This window comes from Lissotriton helveticus, chromosome 6 (assembly GCF_964261635.1).
Source record: "Lissotriton helveticus chromosome 6, aLisHel1.1, whole genome shotgun sequence".
In the NCBI taxonomy this organism is placed as follows: domain Eukaryota; kingdom Metazoa; phylum Chordata; class Amphibia; order Caudata; family Salamandridae; genus Lissotriton; species Lissotriton helveticus.
Genome location: NC_136067.1, coordinates 2,042,811,275 through 2,042,835,139, shown reverse-complemented (window position 1 = coordinate 2,042,835,139; position 23,865 = coordinate 2,042,811,275). Strand labels below are relative to the sequence as shown.

Here is a 23,865-nt window from a genome sequence, read left to right as displayed (position 1 = left end):
GGTGTCAATATAATCGGATATAAACATCTGGGCATCGCGCTGAGGTTTGTACAGTATGTTCTAGTTACCATGACGCAGTCGCCCTATCTGCATAAATCCAGCAGTTCTCTCTACCCTTGCTCTAAATTTGGAGTATCTGAAAGCCTGTAACTCCATGCTCTCAGCAGACTTGTAGATGTCTACACATTACTTTTAATAGTAGCACCAAAGTTCTTAACTGACAAGTTGAGAGGCATAAGCAGGGCTTGTTTTTAAATCAAATCGTCTAGGACTATTAACGTGAAATAATTTATAGTGTGGCGGTAATAGCCCTTCTTTCTTGAAGGCTCTTTTCATGCTCTTGTGTTCTTTTCTGGTCATTAGCCCTAGTTCCAGAAAGGGTCCCAAGGCTGCGACATTGTTCTTCCATGACTAAGAATGCACTTTCAGAGTCTCATTGCCCTGGCCTAGCGCCAGGAGTCCTTTTGCTTCGTATATGTGGGCCCTGCACTTTTCTCCTGCAAACATACATTCAAGCATGCCTTGGCATACTGCCTGTAGACATGGCAACCAAAGCTCAAAAAATAATGTGAGAGAGACTCTCCGTAAACTGAAAATTGCTCAAAGTCGTCCAAATGACAATACATCAAAGGGATAAATATTCCACATTATCCAAATAAACTGTGCATTTATAAACCAAAACTAAGAGAACAAGCATTTGCAATGCAATAGGTCTAGCATTTTAAAAACGTTGACCTTTTGGTGTTGTAAATGACAATGGCTTTTAATATTGCAGATTTTTTAAACACATAAATAAAAGGCATTGTCATTTACAATGCCAATAGCCCAAAATATCGAGACCTATTGCATTGCAAATGCTCATTTTTTATTAGATATGGCGCATTCCTGTCCATTTCCCCTGCGCCGGCGCACAATAGGCTGCCGCGCGCCAATGCAAACACCTTTGCACCAAGGTGCAAAGGTGCCTGAGTCGCGGGGATGATTATTTTTTTAGGAAGGCAAACCTTCCTGCACAAAAAAATCAGAAGAGGCTTTTTCCTCTTTCTATGTGTGCTGCACAATGCAGCACACATAGAAGGAAGAAAAGCAAGCAGAAATAAAGATATTTCTCATCATTGTGCCTCAGGGACTAATACATTTTTGGCACTGCCTCAGACTTCCGATTTCTTGTTAATTCCGGGGCAGTGTCAAAAAGCAATGGATATTGCTGGGAACGCCCCCAGCAACACCCATGGAATGCCCCTTTCACGCAGTTTTCTGCTTGAAAGGGGCACATACTTATAAGGCCATGAAAAGCCACGTAACATGTAGCCTTATAAATATGCCAGTGGCAAATTGCGCCACCGGAATTTAAAATAAATGACAATCTGGCTGCGAAAAAGTGCCAGTAGGCCTACATCTTTACCACTCTTGTCGAATGAGCGTGTCTCATTTGCTACATTCGTTCTTTTTGTGACAATTGGATTTTTCACAATCCCTATGACTTCAGTGACGTGAAATTGATGACAGCACCCCCACTCTGAACATTGTTCTTGCACCACTGGTTTCATTACCTATATTTATGACTACTTAATTAAACATTTGTTAAATAAATAGGCCTCAAGGATCTGACCTCATTATATGTATGAATTAATTTTTATAAATCATTGCTGTCTCTCTGAATATTTATAAAATGAACATTATGTGCTTACATTAATGCCAGTATTACACTTCATAAGATGCAAGAACTCTCTGTCTGTGTTCTTCATTGGGTGGAAGCGTGAGTGAGCCTTTAAACATCCTTCATCACCGGGCCCAGGATAATGCGACTGTAGGTTTCAGATATAGAGTCCACCAGGAAGTATGAGTACATTTATATAGCAAATTGCTGAATAGCTTCTAGGTGATGAATGAGGGAGTCTCATGCCACTCTTATAATTAATGTTAGAGAGGGGACTGGCTGGGTGGATCTACCAGAATGGAAATTTGTAGCCTCCAGTATATATATGGATTTAATCAATAGATCAATTCATCCACTGAAACATATAACACTTACTGCTTACCACATGAGATCATATCAGCTGGATTTGTAGTTCTAATTTCAAGACCCACTCGGCTATTGACTATAGATGTCTTGGGATATGTTATATGACCATGCAGATTCCTCTTTAATGATTATGTTTGTCTCTATCACAGACCCCCTTTCTGCAATAATTCAGATCCGCGCACGATCTACGGCAAAATCCTGGATGGTGTCATCAAGTTTCCCAGCTCCCTGAGTGACGCTTCCTGCTCCCTCATCTCCAAACTGTGCAGGTAAATCCCAGACCTTGGCGGGAGGAGGTGACTGAAGTGAAGTGATAAAGACCTGTAACAAAATGCTATAAGCCACCAGGGTTTGTATGTGAAAAGTACTGTAAGTTAAAGATGTTGATTTTGACAATATACTGTAAGCTACAGAGATTCTTTGTGACAAGGTACTGTAAGCTACAGAGGTTGTTTGCGACAAAGTACTGAATGCTACAGAGGTTGTATGTGGCAAAGAAGTGCTATAAGCTAAAGAGATTCTTTGCGACAAAGTACTGTAAGCTACAGAGATTCTTTGTGACAAAGTACTGAACGCTACAGAGGTTGTATGTGGCAAAGTACTATAAGCTACAGTGATTCTTTGTGACAAAGTACTGAACGCTACAGAGGTTGTATGTGGCAAAGTACTATAAGCTACAGAGATTCTTTGTGACAAAGTACTGTGAGCTACAGAGGATGTTTGTGAGAAAGTACTGTAAGCTATAGAGATTCTTTGTAACAAACTACTATAAGCTACAGAGATTCTTTGTGACAAAGTACTGAACGCTACAGAGGTTGTATGTGGCAAAGTACTATAAGCTACAGAGATTCTTTGTGACAAAATCCTGTAAGGTACAGAGGTTATTTTTGACAAAGTACTGTAAGCTACAGAGATTCTTTGTGATAAAGTACTGAACGCTACAGAGGTTGTATGTGGCAAAGTACTATAAGCTACAGAGATTCTTTGTGACAAAGTACTGAACGCTACAGAGGCTGTATGTGGCAAAGTACTATAAGCTGCAGAGATTCTTTGTGACAAAGTACTGTAAGCTACAGAGATTCTTTGTGACAAAGTACTGTAAGCTACGGAGATTCTTTGTGACAAAGTACTGTAAGCTACAGAGATTCTTTTTTTTTTTTTTTTTAAATCTCTTTATTTGCATCAGATTGGTCCACAGAAGCTTACAAGCACATGGCGTGAAAATAACATCAGAAACTTCATTAGCAAGCATACAAAATAAACATCTGCAAGAAGCTACAGAGATTCTTTGTGACAAAGTACTGAACGCTACAGAGGCTGTATGTGGCAAAGTACTATAAGCTACATAGATTCTTTGTGACAAAGTACTGTAAGCTACGGAGATTCTTTGTGACAAAGTACTGTAAGCTACGGAGATTATTTGTGACAAAGTACTGTAAGCTACAGAGATTCTTTGTGACAAAGTACTGAACGCTACAGAGGTTGTATGTGGCAAAGTACTATAAGCTACAGAGATTCTTTGTGGCAAAGTACTATAAGCTATAGAGATTCTTTGTGACAAATTACTGAATGCTACAGAGGTTGTATGTGGCAAAGAACTATAAGCTACAGAGGTTCTTTGTGACAAAGTACTGAATGCTACAGAGGTTGTATGTGGCAAAGTACTATAAGCTACAGAGATTCTTTGTGACAAAGTACTGAACGCTGCAGAGATTCTTTGTGACAAAGTACTGTAAGCTACAGAGATTCTTTGTGACAAAATACTGTAAGCTACAGAGGTTGTTTGTGATAAAGTACTGTAAGCTACAGATATTCTTTGTGACAAAGTACTGTAAGCTACAGAGGTTATTTGTAATAAAGCACTTTAAGCTATAGAGAATCTTTGTGTCAAAGTTCTATAAGCTTCCGAGATTCTTTGTGACAAAGTACTGAACGCTACAGAGGTTGTATGTGGCAAAGTACTATAAGCTACAGAGGTTCTTTGTGACAAAACACTGTAAGCTACAGAGATTCTTTGTGACAAAGTACTGTAAGCTACAGAGATTCTTTGTGACAAAATACTGTAAGCTACATAGGTTGTTTGTGATAAAGTACTGTAAGCTACAGATATTCTTTGTGACAAAGTACTGTAAGCAACAGAGGTTATTTGTAATAAAGTACTTTAAGCTATAGAGGATCTTTGTGACAAAGTACTATAAGCTTCCGAGATTCTTTGTGACAAAGTACTGAACGCTACAGAGGTTGTATGTGGCAAAGTACTATAAGCTACAGAGATTCTTTGAGACAAAACACTGTAAGATACAGATATTCTTTGTGACAAATTCCCGTTAGCTACAGAGGTTGTTTGTTACAAAGTACTGTAAGCTACAGAGAGTATTTGTGACAAGGTACTGTTAGCTGGAAAGGTTGTTTATGACAAGTACTGTAAGCTTTAGAGGTTGTTACTGATAAAGAACTGGAAGAGAGAGCTTGTTTGTGACAAAGCACTGGATGTTACACATATCTGTTATGATGTACTCTAATTCATTATTTCAGACAGCTGAGATCTGGTTTAACGGCACAGCTGTCAGCAGACTTTATGTGATCAACATAAATGAGCTTTCAGAGCACTGCTGAGAGAGGGGCTGGTGCTTCACCTCCATGTTGGTTCCCCTGAGAAAAAGGATTTCACTGGGCCAGCATTGTGTGCCTCTACTGAAAAGAGTAGCTATAATGCATGTTTTGATTTGTGACAAAGTTTGTACTCACTACAGAAGGACTGAATTGGTTATGCAGTGCTACCCAAACTGTGGCTCGTGACCTATTAAAGGGGCGTGAAAGTCAAAGTAATAAATAAAGAGGCCTTTAAACTCTGTATTTAACTTGTCATGTTTCCTGCACTTCAAAGGCAGAGGTTAAATGTCAGGCTGTGTCTCCTGACAAATTGCTGCTTATTGTTTAATAGGAGACTGGTGTTTTAAAACTCCTCTCACTTGGCAGTCAGAGAAAGAAAAGTAAAGTGAATCATGCTATAGTACAGAGAGTGTGAAGGGAATAATGTGGGATGCCATTTATTGTAACCCAACAAAATGTAAATACCTGTAAATTAACTGTACGCATTGAGCAGTTAGGAAAGCAAAAATGAAGCACATTTTTTATACATCTGAAGTGTGACTGGTGCAAAGGGATTAATAGGATCAAAACAAGTCAAGACACTTTACTTGGTGATGCACAAGTGATACATTTTCACTGAAACCCGATTCTCCACACATTATCATTGTATTCAGCATAGTTTTATCCATAAAGCTGTATGTCTGCACCATTTCAGTAACCATTTCAATAGAATATGTGGTATCTGTAAATGAGAGTGCGCTGCCACACCATGCTTTTGTTACATTAAAGAATCACCTGCGTCATGTTCAATAAAGCTAGGGGGGGGGTTGCGAAAATTTGTCATTCTGAAAAGTGGGTTGTAATTCTAAAACGCTTGGGAAGCACTGAGTTATGATGTTAAGCCAATGATCATGGCTAAAGGCCCGATCTAATCATCATGAAATATTACTACGAAGGCAGTAGGCCAAATTTATTTATTTTATGAACTATATGGTAACATTAATCCATTTAAGAGTGATATTGTTTTTATGCTATATGAAAGCCTTTGGAGAAGCATTTTGTTGCATTGAAACTCACAGAGTACTTTAACAGGCAATGGGTTTGGTGTTGGTACCCTCTGTGACAAACCGTGGATATAGATGATTTACTATTTGAGATCCATTGTTAGACTCTCTTTGGATAGATACTATCTTGCTTATACAATTGTAATTTTGTATACCTTTGTACTTTATGACTATACAACTGTTGGCTGCCTTTTCGGAAAGCTTAAGCTCAGTATGGAAGGCCTACCTTGGGTATGGTGACCAGCTATAGGACTGGTTGATGCAGTGGGAAAAGTTATGCCTGATTCCATAAGTCTGACATCCTTATTATGAAAAGTTATGCCTAATGTTGTAGGCCTCGTTTTTTTATTATGAAAAACATATGTTAAAGGCAGTAGGCCCTTAACAGTTGGTTGGTTGTTGTTAAATTCTGTTAGAGGCTATCAACAGGCCTTTTATTGAATGCTATCTTGTGCATTGCCATAGTAAGCAAGGGTTTCAGTGTTGGCCACCTACTTGAGAGGGTTGTATATTGTTTTGCAAACTAAACTTTCTACATATTTGTATGTTTACTGTACGCACAATGAGTGTCTGTTTATGTGCATCTGAATCTTCCTGTGTTGGTGGCATGCCAAAATTAAAGGCTATAGCCCTTATCAGTTCATTGGGAAAAGTTATGTCAGATTCTGTAGATTTAATCTGTTTATTATGAAATCTTATTATAAAGCCAGTAGGCACAATTTATATATTGTGAAAAACATATGCTAAAGGCAATAGGCTGTAAAGGATGGAATGCTATTACACTGTGTCAAAGCCTGTAGGTAGGTATTTTGTTACATGGAGTCTCACAGATTACCATTGTAGCAAGGGTTTTTGTGTTGGTGACCCACTCAGACAAACTGTGGGGATAGAAGTTGTGCTAGATGTGATTTAAAAAAAAATATCTTTTTATTAAAACAGAAAACAAGCTTCAGATACAAGCAATTCGCAAGATACAAATACACGAGATGTAAAAGACATGCCAGTTAGTTGACGCCGAGAAGGCTTTTGACAAGGTCTCGTGGCCTTTTTTGCATGCCGTTCTTCGTGCTCATAATCTTGGGGATTCCGTTGTTAACATGGTGATGTCACTTTATGCCCAACCTTGAGCGAATATAAGAGTAAATGGGGCTACTTCTGAGTTTTTTAGTCTCCGTCAAGGCACTCGTCAGGGTTGCCCCCTATCCCCGCTTTTGTTTTTATTAGCGATTGATCCGCTCCTTAGGTTAATTGATCTTCATCCAGACATTAAAGGGTTTACGTTTGGCTCACAGTGCATGAAGTTAGCGACCTACGCGGATGATGTCCTTATTTTTTCTGATGACATTGTCTCAGCTATTCCTGCGATCACAGACACAATTGCTCTTTTTTCTAAGGTCTCTGGGTACACGTTAAACAGAGACAAGACGGAGATGTTTCCCCTTAATGCTCATTGTTTTCCGGCCCATATGGGTTCTGCTGGTTTCAAATGGCAGTCTAAGCAACTCAAATATTTAGGGGTCTGGTTTTGTAGTACTTTGTCTGATACCGTGGTGTACAATGAGGCACAAACCTTAACTAAAGTTCGTCACCTTTTGGATACTTGGTCTCCTAAACACATTTCCTGGTGGGGTCGTGTTCAAACTTTAAAAATGATGATTACTCCTATTATTAACTTTATTTCATCTATGCTTCCGTTGAATTTATCCGCTTCCTTTTTTCGAGAGATTGATTCCATCGCCTCTTCGTTTCTCTGGAATGATAAGAGGGCTCGAATCGCATATAAATCCTTAAGGAAACCCTACGATATGGGTGGCTGCAATTTCCCGGATTGGGGGAAGTATCAGGTGGCTTTCTTAGCTTCTCAAGGAGCATTGTGGTTTTCCTCACTTCCTGGTCATACACCTTCTTGGTTGGTCCTCGAACAGACCCTCTCTTCTCCTCTTCCGGTTTCTTCATTTTTAACCACATCTTCATTATCTATTCTTTTCTCTCGAGCTATTATTCTGGATACTGTTGCAGCTGTTAAATTGCTTGATCGGAAAATGGCTACTCCGATTCATAAATCCAGGTGGCCGTCTTTGTGGCGTAATCCCCGAATAAAAGTTCTTATTGATCCCCCGCTAATTCAGTATTGGTCTGCCAAAGGTATCACGTTGGTGCGTCATCTTTATGACTCCACTGGTGACCCGCTACCCTTTTCTTCTTTAGCTGGACAATTTTCACTCTCCAATCTGGATTTTTACACTTTCTTGAAAATTAAAGTTGCTCTTGCCAAAGTGCGTCTTGTCCCTGACGCCCCTTTGATTTCTTTGCTTTCTTTGTGGCTCAAGACTGGTCATGTTGCTTCTCGCATTTATACATTTTTGACCTCAACATCTTCGGATTCTTGTACCATTGCGCAGCTAAAATGGTCCCGCCATTTTGGTGCCGCGCTAACGGAGCATGTGTCGTCAGATACCTGGCAACTGATAGGTACGTTCTCTCTGCGTAATAAAATTGCTCCCTCTTTATTTCAATCCAAATTCTTCTCTATCAACCTTCTTCATTGGACTCCTAAGCGACTTTGTTCTCTCCACTTAAAGGATGATGATTTATGTTGGAGTTGCGGCTTGGAGGTTGGTGATTATCCACATATGTTCTATCATTGCTCTCTTCTCCAACCTTTTTGGGATATTATTCATAAACATCTTATGTTAATCTTTCAAATTAAGTTTCCTCTTTCCTTTCCTATGGTCTAATTGGGACCCTTGGCTTCCCAGAATCCTCTGCCGTTAGATACATTAGATATGCAATTGTTGGATCTTTTATTAACTGTGGCAGTTAAGGTGATTCTTATGGATTGGAAGTCTTTTGCTTCCGTTTCTTATCACACATGGTGGGCATGGGTATCCTTCTTGAGAAGTGCACACTCCTCTGTGGATAGGGCTCATCTCACTCCTTCTATCTCTTCTAATGTGTGGAGAACTTTAGATAACTATATGGATTTGGCCTCTAGGGAGTTGGTCGACCAATACCCCTTTGTGACGTCTGAATAACTGTTGTTTGTAGTGCCTTGTCTTGTTGCGCCATCAAGAGAGATCCTTCTTCTTTTTCCTCTTTCCTCTTTCTTCTGTCTTCTTCTTTCTTTCCTTTCCTCTGCTCTGTTCCCCTTTCTCTTTCTCCTTCCTTTCTCTATTTTGTATATAAAGATGCCGTTTATGAGTTCCTCTGATTCACTAATGCCACTCTGTTCCATGATTTTTATTTTACTTTTAAGAAGTATGAGTGGTGGCAATTTTTCTGTTATTCATGATATACTCTGATGCACCTGTGGATTTTTCCTTATTTTGCCTATCGGTATCATTATGAACTTTACCTAACTGCTTTTATCTTTTTAAAATCTTAATAAACATATTGAACTCAAAAAGACATGCCAGTTAGCAGACGCATATAGTACATAGGTACAATTTACACAGTTCAGCACTAAGCCCAGTTAAATACAGTGGGACACTTTCCCAAGTTAGCCCATTGCCTCCTGCCCCAGGGGTCTCATCACAGACCTCTATACAATGTCCAGGCCCCCCATATTTTCTCCCACTTACGGGGCATCCACGACTTTGGTATACCACCCGCTCCGCATTATGGCACCAGTCCATATCGCATTTCCAAGCTGCCACTGTCGGTGGTTCCATCGCCCCTCCCATGCTTGTGCAATGTTCCTCTTTGCAACCCCCCCCTGCTACTGCTAGCCACAACTTGGCCCATTGCGGCCACATGATTTCTCCACCTGGGTGCTACCAGGACCTGGTCGCCCACTACAGCCTCCATGACACGGCTCAGGCCCCTCCAATAATTCTGTATCTTGGGGCAAGCCCATAGTATGTGGAAAAAAGACCCTCTCTCCCCACAACCCCTGATGCAGAGCTCGGAACCACAGCCCCGAATGCGTACCTGAACCATTCTCGAGGCATAGGACCTATGGAGGACTCGGAGCTGAACCAGTCTAAAGCGCGGCCTAATGGCTATTTTTCTGGTGCTTTGGAGGGCCTCCACCCGACCATCATCCTCCGAAAGACCCACTTCTGATTTCCATGTCTCCCTCAGGGGACCCAGGCAGTCCGGGGAATTGTTCACTTGCTTTTTATATGTGAGTGATACCGCTTTTCCAAGCATAGGATCTAACAGAACCCTATCCTCCAGTGGGGCGTATTCTGGAATCAAAGTCCCATCTTTTAGATGGCAGTGGAGAGCCGACCTCAACTGGCGATATCTAAGGAATTCACCTACCCCATTTGAAAGCTTTCCTGCAAGGTATCAAAGGTCACCATTTTCTCACCTTTCCAGACATCCCCGAGTACGTCAATGCCTATCAGGCTCCACGTCCTGAACCCCTGCAGCAATTGCACTTCTCTCAGACAATCTCCCCGCCATAATGGAGTCTGTTCAGTGAGTCTCCTCGCCCAACCCGTCATTTTAGTTGCTTTGTGCCAAATGTCAATGACCATTTTTGTGTGTGGTGACAGATGTGCTGAGCCCCTACCCCTGAGATACAGTTCCCCTAGATGGCTTTTTCTCACCCAAGGCCAATCTATCCACCCTATAGGCTGGCTCCTCAAGCGGGGAAAAGACCCACCCATTAATGTTAATAAGTTGGGCAGCCCAATAATATTTTCTGATGTCCGGGACTGCTAGCTCCCCTCATACACTCCGGTTTGCAGCTTTTTAAAGCAATCCTAGGACTGCCCCCCCCCCCCTAGAAAATTGCGGAGCTCAGACTCAATCGCACAGAAGAACGTGTCCTGGGAGTGTTCTGGAAAACATAGAGTAGACGCGGGAGTGCCATCATCCAGAAGAGAACTGCCCTACCCATAAGGGACACTGGGAGTCCCCTCCAGTGCAACGTATCCTCTCGTAACCTAGCTAGCTGTGCCTGCAGATTCAGTGTGGTGAACTCCTCCACAGACTTGGTTATCCTTATACCCAAGTACTTAAATTCCTCTTGTAAAACCATCTCCGAGCATGCTGACGTCAGTTCCGGAGGGTCCCCTGCCAATGTGAAAACCAAGGACTTGTCCCAATAAATGCGATATCCCGAGTAAGAACCGAAGGGCTGTATGATATGAATGAGTCTTTGGAATGTTTGACGGGGCTTGTACCCATAAAGAAGGATATCATCCGCATATAAGGTATGCATTCTCCCCCCTCCCCAATATCAATGCCCCTTACCACTGGGTCTCTCCTGATCCAGGCTGCCAGCTGTTCCTGCGCTAGCGCAAATAGCATTAGGGATAAGGGGCACCCTTGAAAAGTCCCCCAAAGCAGCATGAAAGCCCTGTTATTACCCCTTTGACACTAACACGTGCCATCGGAGCAGTGTACAATTGCCAGATCCATTTTTGCAGTTCTGGGCCAATGCTCATCTTCTGTAGCACCGCAAAGAGGTAGGGCCATTCGATGCTATCGAACGCCATTCTTGCGTCTAACGAAAGGAGTGCAGCTGGGACATCCGGTTGCCTTTGAGTCATATGCATGACTCCAAACAAGCATCTCAGGTTGAGCCTCATACTCCTGTGTGGCATGAAGCCAGATTGATCTGGGTGGACCAGGGACACGATAAGGGGGCCCAAGCGATTTGCAATAATCTTGGCTAAGACCTTGGCCTCAAGGTTCAAAAGAGATATTGGCCTGTAGGAACTGCTCAGGTCATGCGGCTTGTCCTTCTTGAGGAGTACTACTATCGTCGCCATTCTCGTGTTCTCAGGAAGGTGGCCAGCCTGAAATGCCTCCTTAAACATGTCCAGCATGTAAGGGACTAGCATACCCACCAGACTTTTAAACATCTCAGTGGGAAGCCCGTTCGGTTCCACCACTTTCCTGGATTGCTAGTCCAGCATGGCGTTTTCCACTTCTTCGAAATGGAAGTCCGAGTCTAACATGTCCCTATCTTCCGGCCCAAAGCCAGCATAGGGATATCATGCAGGAAGTCAGAGCAATCAGACTCCCCGTCATGGATTGGGACCGGTATATGTTCTCATAGTACTTGGCAAAGATATCTGTCAGAGCCCCCTCCCCGTACCCTTTTGCGTTCCCTCTTCGGACCGGATCTCGGAGACCATTTACGGCAAGAAGTGATTTTATGTTGTTTTCACAGTACTTTTATTATGGTATACCTTATGCCCAACACAGTAGGTCTGAGTTGGTTATGTGGACAGGCCAAAAGTAAAGGTTGTAGTCCTGTTTGTTATGATAAACGCAGTAGTCTTGACATATTTATTGAGAAAAGGATATATTAACGTCAATAGGCTTTTAAGGGTGAATTGTTATAACTGTATTAAAGCTTACAGATTTTGGTGCTGGTTTTCCTCTTCGACAAACTATGGGTGTAAGCATTCCTGTTAGACCCTCTTAGACGAGAGAGTAGTTTGCTTTGCCAACTGTAATGTTGTATACTTTTGTAAGTCTATGACTATGTGTTATAGACTTGTGTGCATGGGAGAAGTGTGGCTCAGGGGTTAGAGGCAGCAGACCCGGAAGCTGAGATCGGTCCTGGACCAGGGTTCAATTCCCCGCCTCGGCAGGGTCTTGGGCTAAAAATTCCATGGACTCGATAATTCTCGCCCCGGTGCCTCCTCGACTCACGGGTTCACACTCTGCGACTCTGGGCAATAGCTTGCTTAATCTCCACAACGGCCCCTCGCGGCGGGATGCCTGACTTTCACCTTGTGGATACCCTGCTATCTCACAGGGGAATACCAGGAAGGGTTCCCTAAGCAAGCGCCGGGAAACCCACTGCGGGTAGCTGTGCGCTATATAAGCTCAACTACATTTACATTTACATATCTTTGTGCAATATTAACAAGGTGGAGAATGTGGTTTTATACTTGATCATATACACACACTGGGACTACAACGTTTACAACGCAACTTTTACAACGCCCTACCATTACAACAAAACTTTTACAACGCAAAAACTATTACAACGCATACATTTACAACGCATGTTTTTACAATGCAGATACCTTTACAACGCATAAAATTACAACGTAAGTATTGGTAAGTATATCATTATATTTAAAATGTTATATGTTTGGTTTTTTGGGTAAAGTGGTATTTTTAGGGTTCAGGGTCAGTTTTGGGTTTTTGGGTAAAGGGGTATTTTTAGGGTTCAGGGTCAGTTTTGGGGTTTTGGGTAAAGGGGTATTTTTAGGGTTCAGGGTCAGTTTTGGGTTTTTGGGTAAAGGGGTATTTTTAGGGTTCAGGGTCAGTTTTGGGTTTTTGGGTAAAAGGGTATTTTTAGGGTTCAGGGTCAGTTTTGGGTTTTTGGGGTAAAGGGGTATTTTTAGGGTTCAGGGTCAGTTTTGGGTTTTTGGGTAAAAGGGTATTTTTAGGGTTCAGGGTCAGTTTGGGGTTTTGGGGTAAAAGGGTATTTTTAGGGTTCAGGGTCAGTTTTGGGTTTTTGGGTAAAGGGGTATTTTTAGGGTTCAGGGTCAGTTTGGGGTTTTTGGGTAAAAGGGTATTTTTAGGGTTCAGGGTCAGTTTTGGGTTTTTGAGTAAAAGGGTATTTTTAGGGTTCAGGGTCAGTTTTGGGTTTTTGGGTAAAGGGGTATTTTTAGGGTTCAGGGTCAGTTTTGGGTTTTTGGGTAAAAGGGTATTTTTAGGGTTCAGGGTCAGTTTTGGGTTTTTGGGTAAAGGGGTATTTTTAGGGTTCAGGGTCAGTTTTGGGTTTTTGGGTAAAGGGGTATTTTTAGGGTTCAGGGTCAGTTTTGGGTTTTTGTGTAAAAGGGTATTTTTAGGGTTCAGGGTCAGTTTGGGGTTTTGTGTAAAAGGGTATTTTTAGGGTTCAGGGTCAGTTTTGGGTTTTTGTGTAAAAGGGTATTTTTAGGGTTCAGGGTCAGTTTTGGGTTTTTGGGTAAAGGGGTATTTTTAGGGTTCAGGGTCAGTTTTGGGTTTTTGGGTAAAAGGTTATTTTTAGGGTTCAGGGTCAGTTTTGGGTTTTTGGGTAAAGGGGTATTTTTAGGGTTCAGGGTCAGTTTTGGGTTTTTGGGTAAAAGGGTATTTTTAGGGTTCAGGGTCAGTTTTGGGTTTTTGGGTAAAAGGTTATTTTTAGGGTTCAGGGTCAGTTTTAATTTTTTGGGGTACAGGGTAAAAAAAAAGTTAAATTAAAATAAAAAAAAAATTATTAAATGAAATTAAATTAAATTATATTAATTTTAATTAATTTACATTTAAAAAATATTATATACTCTCCAATACTTACATTGTAATGGTATGCGTTGTAAAGGTATATGCGTTGTAAAAACTTGCGTTGTAAATGTATGCGTTGTAATAGATTTTGCGTTGTAAAAGTTTCTTGTAAAGGTAGGCGTTGTAAAAGTATGCGTTGTAACGTCATACATCCACCACACTGATATAGTGTACTTTTGCCTTTATAACAAATTTCCTACGACATACAGAAGTGTTTTTTTCACTGATGTAAACTACGCCTTAATTTGGAACTAACAGCCATCTTGTTCTAAATGGGTGTCTTCCCTGTCTTCTGTCTGGCACATTTCACTGTTTGTTATTTCTGCATCACACAATAAAGCAGAATCATGTTTGTTTATTTCCATTAACTTTGTTCCTTCTGTACTTGAACAAATCTTCAGACAATGACACAGTACTGTAACATCTTTCAAGGTCTTCGCTCTAGTTCACTGTGTCATGTTTAATCACAATAACTTGCTGTTGTTCATGTACCTGGTTTGGTCTGCCAGCTCCAGATGGTATGAGCATAGAGTGAGAAACATATATATTCATGTGTGGGATAGTGCTTAGAAGCTAAGGCAATATGATGCTTAATTAAACTGGTCTGCTTTGCTGAGAATGTAACCTTTTAAACACACCACAGTGATTTAGCAGTGTTAGTGCTATAATATGCAAAAAATAGTTTATATAAATGCTCCATTTTGGGGGTGAGCCCCAAGCGTTTCCCAAAGACTTAGATGCTGTTAGAGATGCTGTCAGTTTCTCTAGTCATTTTGCTGCCCACTTGGGAATTAGAATACTTTTGCTTTTGCACTTCTCCGTAATCATCTATTTACTGAGAACCTTCATGGCATTGACTCTGTACCACACTTCTTTTGAAGTTTTGTAATAAACCCTTTAAACTATTTCACTGATCAGTTATTGAGCGGCTCTTTCACTTAATTGATTGTAATGTCGATATGCCGGGAGATGCTCTACCTCGGGACATATTACCTCATGAAATTGAGGTTTAACACGTCTCTGATTCATTGAAATGTGGGGGTAGCTTTATTGGGGTTTCAGAATATGGGGGTTTCCCTGCCAGCAAATGTCTGATGGTTGTCTTGTGCCAAAGCTCAATACTGTAGGCCTGAGTTGGTTATTGTGACAAGCCAATGGCAACAGCTATAAGACTGATTGGTTCATTAGGAAAAGGTATTTCAGATGCCACAGGTCTTAGCAGTTCTTAATGAAAAGTTACAACAAAGCTTGTAGTGCTGATTTGTTTACTATGTAACACATATGTTAAAAACAATGCCCCTTTAACCCCTTGGCCGTGGCGGTTATTCCGCCGCAGCGCTGGGGGAGAGGGGTGGCCGCGCAGCGCCGCCATGCTCGTGACGGAACCGCTCCGTCACTTAGCCACGGGCGCGCTGTGCTTGTGACGGAGTGGTTCCGTCCCGGCACCGCCCGCTCAATAGAACGCGCCACGCAGGCGTTAAATCACTGCAGCGCAGGCGCGGCGGCCGGGCCTTGACGGAACCACTCCGTCAACAGCACAGCGCGTCCGTGGCTGGTGACGGAGTGGTTCCGTCACCAGCGCTCAAGGGGTTAAGTGGGGATTGGTGTTAGACCGTATTAAAGGTGCCAATCAGGTGTTTCTGTTACATGCAAGCTCACATATTACATTTGCAGGGAAGTATTGTGTTGTTGGCTGTTTTACTGTTCCAGAATGAACAATATGCTGGTTCTATATGTGGTGGGCAAGCTAGAACTTTAAAACAAATCGATCGTCTATGTACATCACCTTTGTAAGACAGACACCCACTGCTATGTTTCATTTTGCTATTAAAAGCATATTACTGCTTTGTTTAGACAGCACCATGTTTTCTTTTTTCTATTTGTATTCTTGTAATTTTGTGTATGGTGTTGAGCTTGTGTGTGTTTTATTGTGGTTATGTCCAATGGTGAATGCAAGGATGAGTGAGTGGACGGATGAATGGGTGCTTGAGTGACAGAGGTCAGATATGATGACTTAGTGAGTGCCTAACCCCATCAATGACACAAAAGGCACTTTAATTTATAAGCCAGATCTGTTGGCATTGTCAATGTTTATTTTAGACTTGCTAATGACACTTTTTGTGCTGATGCTAATGCTCCAGAAATATGAACTATTAAAACATGTGTATTTATCACACTAAAGAAGCACACATTTAGAAGTGGGTTTATGATATGTTTTTGATTCACAGACTATTGTAAATTGCTAGCTGGTTATTCAAAGTAGGGACACTGGTAATGAGACGAGGTGCACCATAAGGTTGATGTAGGATTATTTGAAAAACAAATCATTTAAGGTGGCTAGTTGCACTGCCAGATGTGTCTGTACTCTGAATCTGTGCTTTGGGTAACTTAGGAGTTCTCAAGAGTGGTTCAGGCACATGACACAAGCTGGGCCCTGGCATGTCTTTTCACTTCCTTCCACTCTCATGTTATTTTCAGGCCTCGTCCTGGTCAGAGGTTAGGAAATAACAGAAACGGAATACGCGGTCTCCGGAAGCACAGGTAGGAGGAAAACGTTGTCTTTTATCTGTAAATTTATCATAAGAATGATACTGATGGCCGTGTCGGATTATCAGGCGATCTCCCTTTGTTTGTCAAACGTGGTAAGGTTTGTAGGAGCCCCCCCAGTCTTGTGTGGTTAGACGCCCTTGAAATGATGGACCTTCTTGACTAACTTGCTGCAGTGTTGAGCCTTTGGTAGCATGTAGTGTCCCACTTCATAAGGCATTAAGGATCTTTCAGCAGGTTGAGGTAGCCTCCTTCACTGTGAACTAAAACTCTGTCAAAACCTGAAGCAATGTGTTCCCATTTGATAATAGCAAAGCAGGAGAACTTGCTGTACCTTCTTTATAAAGTAGTTTTATGTTTATTTTTCTGGTTCATCTTCATCACTGCTGTCACTTTCGATTATTAAAATGCAATTTGCCCTAACTCCAGTTTCCGGTACCATAAAGTCACTGATCCAAAGCCTGTGAGAACATTTGTCCACCAAACCTTAAAACATGCTTCTGGATTCCGTGAAGTTCCAAGGGAGGATGTGGGAATCATCACTTTTCCATCTGCCCATTGACTACCAAGATGGACCTAAGGAGAGCAATTGTTTCATATTATTGAATTTCCAAGCAACCAATAAATGACCCAACAGTAATGGCAAGGGGGTGGAGCTGCTGTTCGCTGTGTCCCTTCCAATACATTGATGTTCCGTGAATCTTCAAGGCATCGCATTGGCTGGGGATTGCTAGAGCCAATTAAAATAAGAGATGGATTCACAAGTCTTCTGATAGGATATGGGTCACTGACCGTAAGACAAAAGCAAAGGCAGCCAAGGCTGACAACATGGATGGAGAATATGGCCCTACAACATGTAATATGACAACACACGATTTTTGCTAGGGACTTTAACCCGTTCGCTGCGGGTGTCGGCCAACGGTCGTCGCAAGAACTACCTCGGTAGTTAAGGCGTTAAACATTTATTTCCATAAACAACTTGGAACTACAGGATTTCACTATACATGCAGTATGAGTCTCTGTCTAGATGTTCACCAACAGGTTCATGGTTTTTGCATGTAGCAAGTCTCCTTGGAGAATGATCATGTGTGCGCCTGCTCGATCCCTGTTTCTACCCAGGGTGAAAACCTGGGTTACATAGGTTGGGTTATTGGAGTCGTGGAAAAATGTTCTGTTATAAGACCATCGATGCCTTACAAACTCTCCTGTGCAGACTGTATGATACCCTTGGGGCCGGCCTTAAAATCTAACTTGTTGCTGCATGATTCCCTAGTCGAAGAATGCTTCTCTGACACAGCACAGCGGGGGAATTACCCCCGTAGCGAAGGGGTTAACTCTTACACTGCTACAAGGTGTTGGATGGAATGCTTGAATTAACTTCAGCCGTTGGCAATTGCTTGGTCCGAATACCAGTCCATTTTTTTTTTCGCCCATCATGTTGGCTCAGTTTGGATCCAGCTCCAATAGGAACAGTCCAGCCCGAACTGCTAATCCAGGTACTCCCTGAACCTGAACAGAAGCAATCCAGGACCAGTTTTGCCCTGATTAAGGCTTAGGGAGGACCTGGCCTGTCAGTTCTATCCAAACACAGGTGGCATGGTGGACGAAAAATGATGGATTGAGATGCGGTCCAAAGGATTGCCAGTGGTTGACGTTAGTTCAAGCACTCTGTGCATCCCTTCTTTTTATGCCCTAAGTGTGACGAGTATGCCCAGACGTGGGTTCTGTGCTCACTGTGGGCTCTAATCACAAAAGAACTTAGGTGTATTAACGTTGTGTGTGTGTGGGCTCTGCACTTGATTTGATTTGACTAGAGGGGGATCCATAAAGTGCAGCAAATGCTTTTCAGTGCGCCATGTGGAGATTCCGCCCCAAGTGTGGGGATTCTTCCGCGAGACCAGAGATTCCACTACGAGTGCAGAGACTCTGCACCCGTAACGTTACTGCACGTAAGTCAAATTGTGAGTCAGGTTCTCGGCCTCTGGAACCAAGCTATACTTACCTGTTGACCCCTAGCAATGGCGAAACTGGTCCAGGGTTGCGTGTGTTCCAGTTCGGGGAGGACCTGGCTTGGCAGTGTGGGCTGGACTGTTCCAATTGGAGCAGGGACAAGACTGATTTGCATATGACTTGGTGGAACCTGACATAGCATGATGAGTGAAAATTGATGAATTGGGATGCGGCCCAAGCAATTATCAGCGGCTGAGATTCATTCAAGCATTCCATCCATTCCTTTGTATGTGAAGAACTCTTACACTGTTGGCATCACCATTTGAGGCTTTACACACACATCATCGCTCTGTATCGCCTGCGCGGGCAGTAATGGAAAGGGCTGGGCGGGACCTTCTAGGCCTTCAGGAAGACCCATTGGAAACATGCATAATACCCTTCCAGTGGTAAACACTCCCACTGGCACCCAACAATAATGGACTTAATTCTAATTTGAAAGCAGGGGATCGATGAAGACCCTGAGAAAACATAACCATGTATTCCTGTTGCCTAAATTATGAATGCTTCCTTGCACATATAAATCACAATGTGCACTGATATATTACATATTCAAATGTTAGCATTTTTTCTTATTTACTTGAAGTGTTCATTACCCTTAACATGCAGGCCAAGTTTCATGATCTCGTAGGCATAGAAGACATCTTCTCTGAGTTAATGCATCTGCACATTTCCTGCATCTTGTGCTAAAGCGTAGCATTACTTTCAATATTGGGAACACATTTGTGGGTTTAGAAAAATAATGAATTCAGCTGCATGTTTATGTATCTTTATCTTGTTTTCTCACATTCTTTCCGTGAGAAGATCCTGTCACCTGCTTCTTAGGTAGTTTTGTTGAAGTAACAGTTTCTGTCATATGGCTGTGCTCCATAGAGTTATATTGAGAGAAAGGGGTACAAGAAGCATATGTTTCTGCATAAAATGCCTTTTTGAGGGAGAGCTCTGGTCGGTCGAAATGACAGTTGTGGTCTTATTATATGCGGTGCCTTTTGCGAATTTTGCATTAAACGCATGTTAGACTTTTAGACCTCTTGATGTGTTGGGTTTTATTTCAACAAACTAAACTACACATACTTCATAGCCCAGGTAACTGACTGGCTTGTAACCATCAAACCATGCATGCTACTTCTTCTGAAACAAAATCTGCAGGGCACAGAAGGCCCTGTTTGTTTGAGAATGAGGCCTCGGTGCCAGCAATACAAAAGGCACCAGGAGTCAGAAGACCAGTCATTGCAAACTTGTGCTCACCATGGCTGTGATCCATCACAAACAGCCCACCAGGGAAGACATATTGATTATACCCCCATGTTCCGTTCAGAGAAGGTGATTACTAGGCCCAATCTGTGAGATAGCCTAGAAGCACCTGTGGCCTTATTATTTATTGTACTGAACACATCTGTATATGCTATCACCAGCACACTTCTGACTTCTTCTGACTTTTATTTATATTCTACTTATGACATTCTTGTTTTCTTCCACCCTAACTCCTAGATGGTTTAACAAAATAAACTGGAAGAAGCTATCCTCAAGACAGCTTGATGCTCCAACAATTCCATTAATTAAACAGGTATGTACACCATGTTTATAGCCAGGGTAAAATTATGTAGCTTGCCTGTTTTACACTGGATGTGCTAGGTCACAATGAGATAGTGCCCCCTCCCCCATAAATTGAACAGTAATTATTCACAAAACTGCTTCTGATCCACAAACACTCTTATTAATACCGTTTTTGATTTATTGTTAACAGTCCAGGCAATTACCATGTGTTATCTTTGACATTGCCTGGTCAAATCCATATTAATTTCCATTTTCTCTCCTTTACAAATGATTCATTATAAAGCCACCTGGTAATAGGTGGTTAGGATTGTGACATAAATTGAGTGAAACTGCATCTTTCTTGCTGTGTCCTCTCAAGTTGTGTAATTTGCAATGCCATGCTGGTACCATGGAATGTGATTTGTCTGCTTAGCCAAGAGCATCAGCAGGACCATGGTGGCACCATGCCTCGAGAAAGGGCATCCATCGCTGGGCAGGATGGAGAAGAAGCCTGCCGTGGGACAAGCCTGGATGTATGACGTTACAACGCATACTTTTACCACGCATACCTTTACAACGCGGTATTTACAACGAATACCGTTACAACGCATAGCGCTTTGGGGTGCTGGATAGTGGTAAGTATAACTTTCTATTCCAACTCCAGTCCCCGTGGACACTAGGGAAGGTGTTGGATAGAAAATTAAACTTATTACGTATCCTAGAGCGCCCCCAGCGCAATGCGTTGTAATGGTATGCGTGGTAATGTCTGCGTTGTAATGGTAGTGCGTTGTAAAAATTTCGTTGTAAACGTTACATACCCTCCAATTCAGTGCTGTGCAGTGCTTAATTTGTCAAAAAATAGGTGCCAGGGCTCTAGTCAGGAGGCCACTGCAACTTGCACCAAACATTGCCCCTCCCAGCGCTGCCAATGACCATACCAACACAATTACTAATCATCACACTCCTACAAGTGGGACAATTCAGCCTATTGCAGGCCCCGAAAGTTATAAGAATGGTTTGGGCAGTAGGAAATAGTCATTTTTAATGTATATTGCATTAATAAACATCTATGGTTGTTCTTATCTTTAAATTAGACCAACAGCACCACCATGTGGCAGACTGTTACAATCCCTGGTGTTGACAATTAAGTGCTGGTGCTGAGCACGGGAAACCACCAGCTCAAATTAAGCACTGGTGCTGTGCAGAGCAGGAACCACTGTTGGGAGCAACAGTACACTTCCAAATGAACTGGCAGCACACATGGAGGATGAGGGGAAGAAGATACAGTTCATAATATTTGGGAAAGAGCTTGTATATAGTTATGTGGATGGCAATGACATAGAAAATTTGGCGCAATCTTTTGAATCTGTATGTTCTATTAACCTATCAAAGTGGGGGAAGGGAGACTGTTGATCATTGATGCTTGTCGGGTTACTGGCTGCAGGAATTGCTTTCCCCACTTTAGAACCAATGCTGTGCACAATATGTAAGATTTGGGGGAACCTTGAAGCCAGGTATGCAAAGCTGCAAACAGTCACACCCGACCTGGGAAGCACATAGGATGATTCTTTGAAACCATTAAAATGCAGGGGGAAAACAGTAATAATATTAATATGAATACTTCTCCCATATTACATTTTTAACAATTATTGTCCTCTGGTAGACTTTGGGATCAGGACTAAAATTCACAGAAAATCCCACTGAGGGCGATCAAGATTTATATTTTAGCGGTATACATACTCCGTCGCAATGGCAAGAAACTATCTATACTGCTAAGATAACGTACACCTGCCAAATAAAGATGCGTGCCGACCTTATATTTAATAATGCCAGAGACTACTCTGTTGCCACCAGCCGCAGTCCGTGCAGGTAGCAGAGTTGGGGTCGGATGGCGGGGATTCCGACGGACAATGACGAGGGAACATTTTTTTTTCCCCCTCTGCATTGTCCCTCGAAATCCCCCCACCTGGCCTCACTACCCCATCGCTGTTACCTGCACAGACCGTGGCTGGCATCAACTGTGATTAAATCCCTCCTGTGGCCCTATGGAGTAAGGGCCATCGGAGAAAGACCTCTAATTCCATTTTAATGGGCTGAATTAAAGGTCAGTTTTTACTTCCCGTCACCACCACGAACGCCTGGCAGAATGGGGCAGTGAAAAGCATTTATTTTCAAAAAGAAAATCCAGCTATGGGATTTTCTTTTTTCAAAATAAAATAAGAAAACAGTTTGGTGCACGATTACTTTATGTTGATGGAGCCCTGCATCAAACCATAAACAGCATTGAAGGGAATCTCCGTGACGGTGGATCCTACCAATGCTTTAGAAATGGCCGCCAGCTTGACGGTCATTTCTAAATTTGGTAGGCACAGCAGTTTCAGCATGGCAGACATTAAGTCCTCCGCCAGGCCATGGAGATTACTCTATCTGCCAACTTATAAATCAGACCCAGTATTCTTTAGGCTCCCCCCTGATGAAAGCATGTAGATACAGAAGTAAAATTGATTTTTCCAAAAGAGAGGAGACCCATGACTGTTCAGCCAAGAAAGGAGATGGGCTGATATTATAGGGGAATGAAGAACAATGATGCCCCACAGCCGAGTGCGCTGTGTTTTGACTGTCACCAGACATAACTTATGCAGAGACACGGGGTATATTATAAAGACCCCACACCGCTGCTCCTGCCCGCTACCTGCCAGCATCCTGCCCTGCTGGCTGCGCACTCCTGCTGCTGCCTTCCTCTGCCCTGCAGCTCGCCGCCTGTTTCCCTCGTGTCTCCCCGGTTGCCGCTCTCCTGTTGTCCTAACTTTTGCCTCCCCCTCTGCACTCCGCCGTTTGTTTAGCCTGTTTCTGTTGCCCCTTGTGCCTGACTTTTGTGTTCCCCTCTCCCCTCCTTTTGCCTTCTGTACCCCCATGTGTGCCCCCTGCCCACCCGCCGGACGACCCAGCCTCCGCTGAGCCGCCCCCGGCCCTCCCTTCCCGCCACTGCCCTCCGGCGTCTCCGCCCCCCTCCTGCCCATTGGCCCCCCCGCTCCCGCCACCCAGCTGACCCGCCCTCCCGGCTCCTCTCTTATGACGCCCCCAGAGTGCCCGCGCAGCGGACGCGCGCAGCGGGAGCACCGATTGAGCGCCGAAGGTGCGCCAAAGGTAAGCCCGTCTGCGCCCATCCCCGCCTGGACCGCGTCCAGTGCCAGGACCCCTGGCCCCCACAGACACCAGCCCACCCGCCGGACCTACGATGCCACCGAGCTCAACGCACTCAACGCCGGCCGGATCCCTGGATGCTACCGAGCCACCCGAGGCACACCCACGGACCTTTCTGCTGCCGCTCCTGCAAGTTCACCTGCATCCGGACCTGCACTACACCAGCACCGACCAAGACGAGCACCAGCAGCAGCCACCTGAAGTGCATCCTGCTCAACACCCGCTCCGTCCACAGACACGCCGTCGAACTCTGGAACCTGCTCGACACCTCAGCCCCTGATGTCGCCTTCCTCACGGAAACCTGTATGAACGCCTCCTCAGCGCCCGACATCGCCATCCCGGACGGCTACAAGATCATCCGGAGGGACTGCGTCAACCAGACAGGAGGAGGCATCGCCATCATCCACAGGAACACCATCCGCATCACGACCAACACCGACGACACCCTTGCACCCGCCGAACACCTGCACTTCCAGATCCACACCAACCCCAAGACCACCCTCAGAGGCACCCTCATCTACAGACCCCCGGGACCACGCACACAATTCAGCGAAGATATCGCTGACTTCATCAGCCCGCACGCCCTCCCCTCCGCTGACTACATCCTCCTCGGGGACCTCAACTTCCACCTGGAGAACAACAACGACCGCAACTCCACCAACCTGC

At 43.4% G+C, this 23,865-nt stretch overlaps 1 protein-coding gene across 1 annotated transcript in view; it reads left to right on the top strand.

The window, feature by feature from the left end:
- Positions 1-23,865, top strand: part of LOC144762010 (cGMP-dependent protein kinase 2-like) — a 243,369-nt gene that overhangs the window by 206,507 nt on the left and 12,997 nt on the right. The window contains exons 18-20 of the mRNA XM_078647174.1: positions 2,176-2,295; positions 16,384-16,446; positions 19,951-20,026. Of these exons, the coding sequence (XP_078503300.1) occupies positions 2,176-2,295; positions 16,384-16,446; positions 19,951-20,026 (259 nt within the window). The remainder of the gene's footprint in view (positions 1-2,175; positions 2,296-16,383; positions 16,447-19,950; positions 20,027-23,865) is intronic.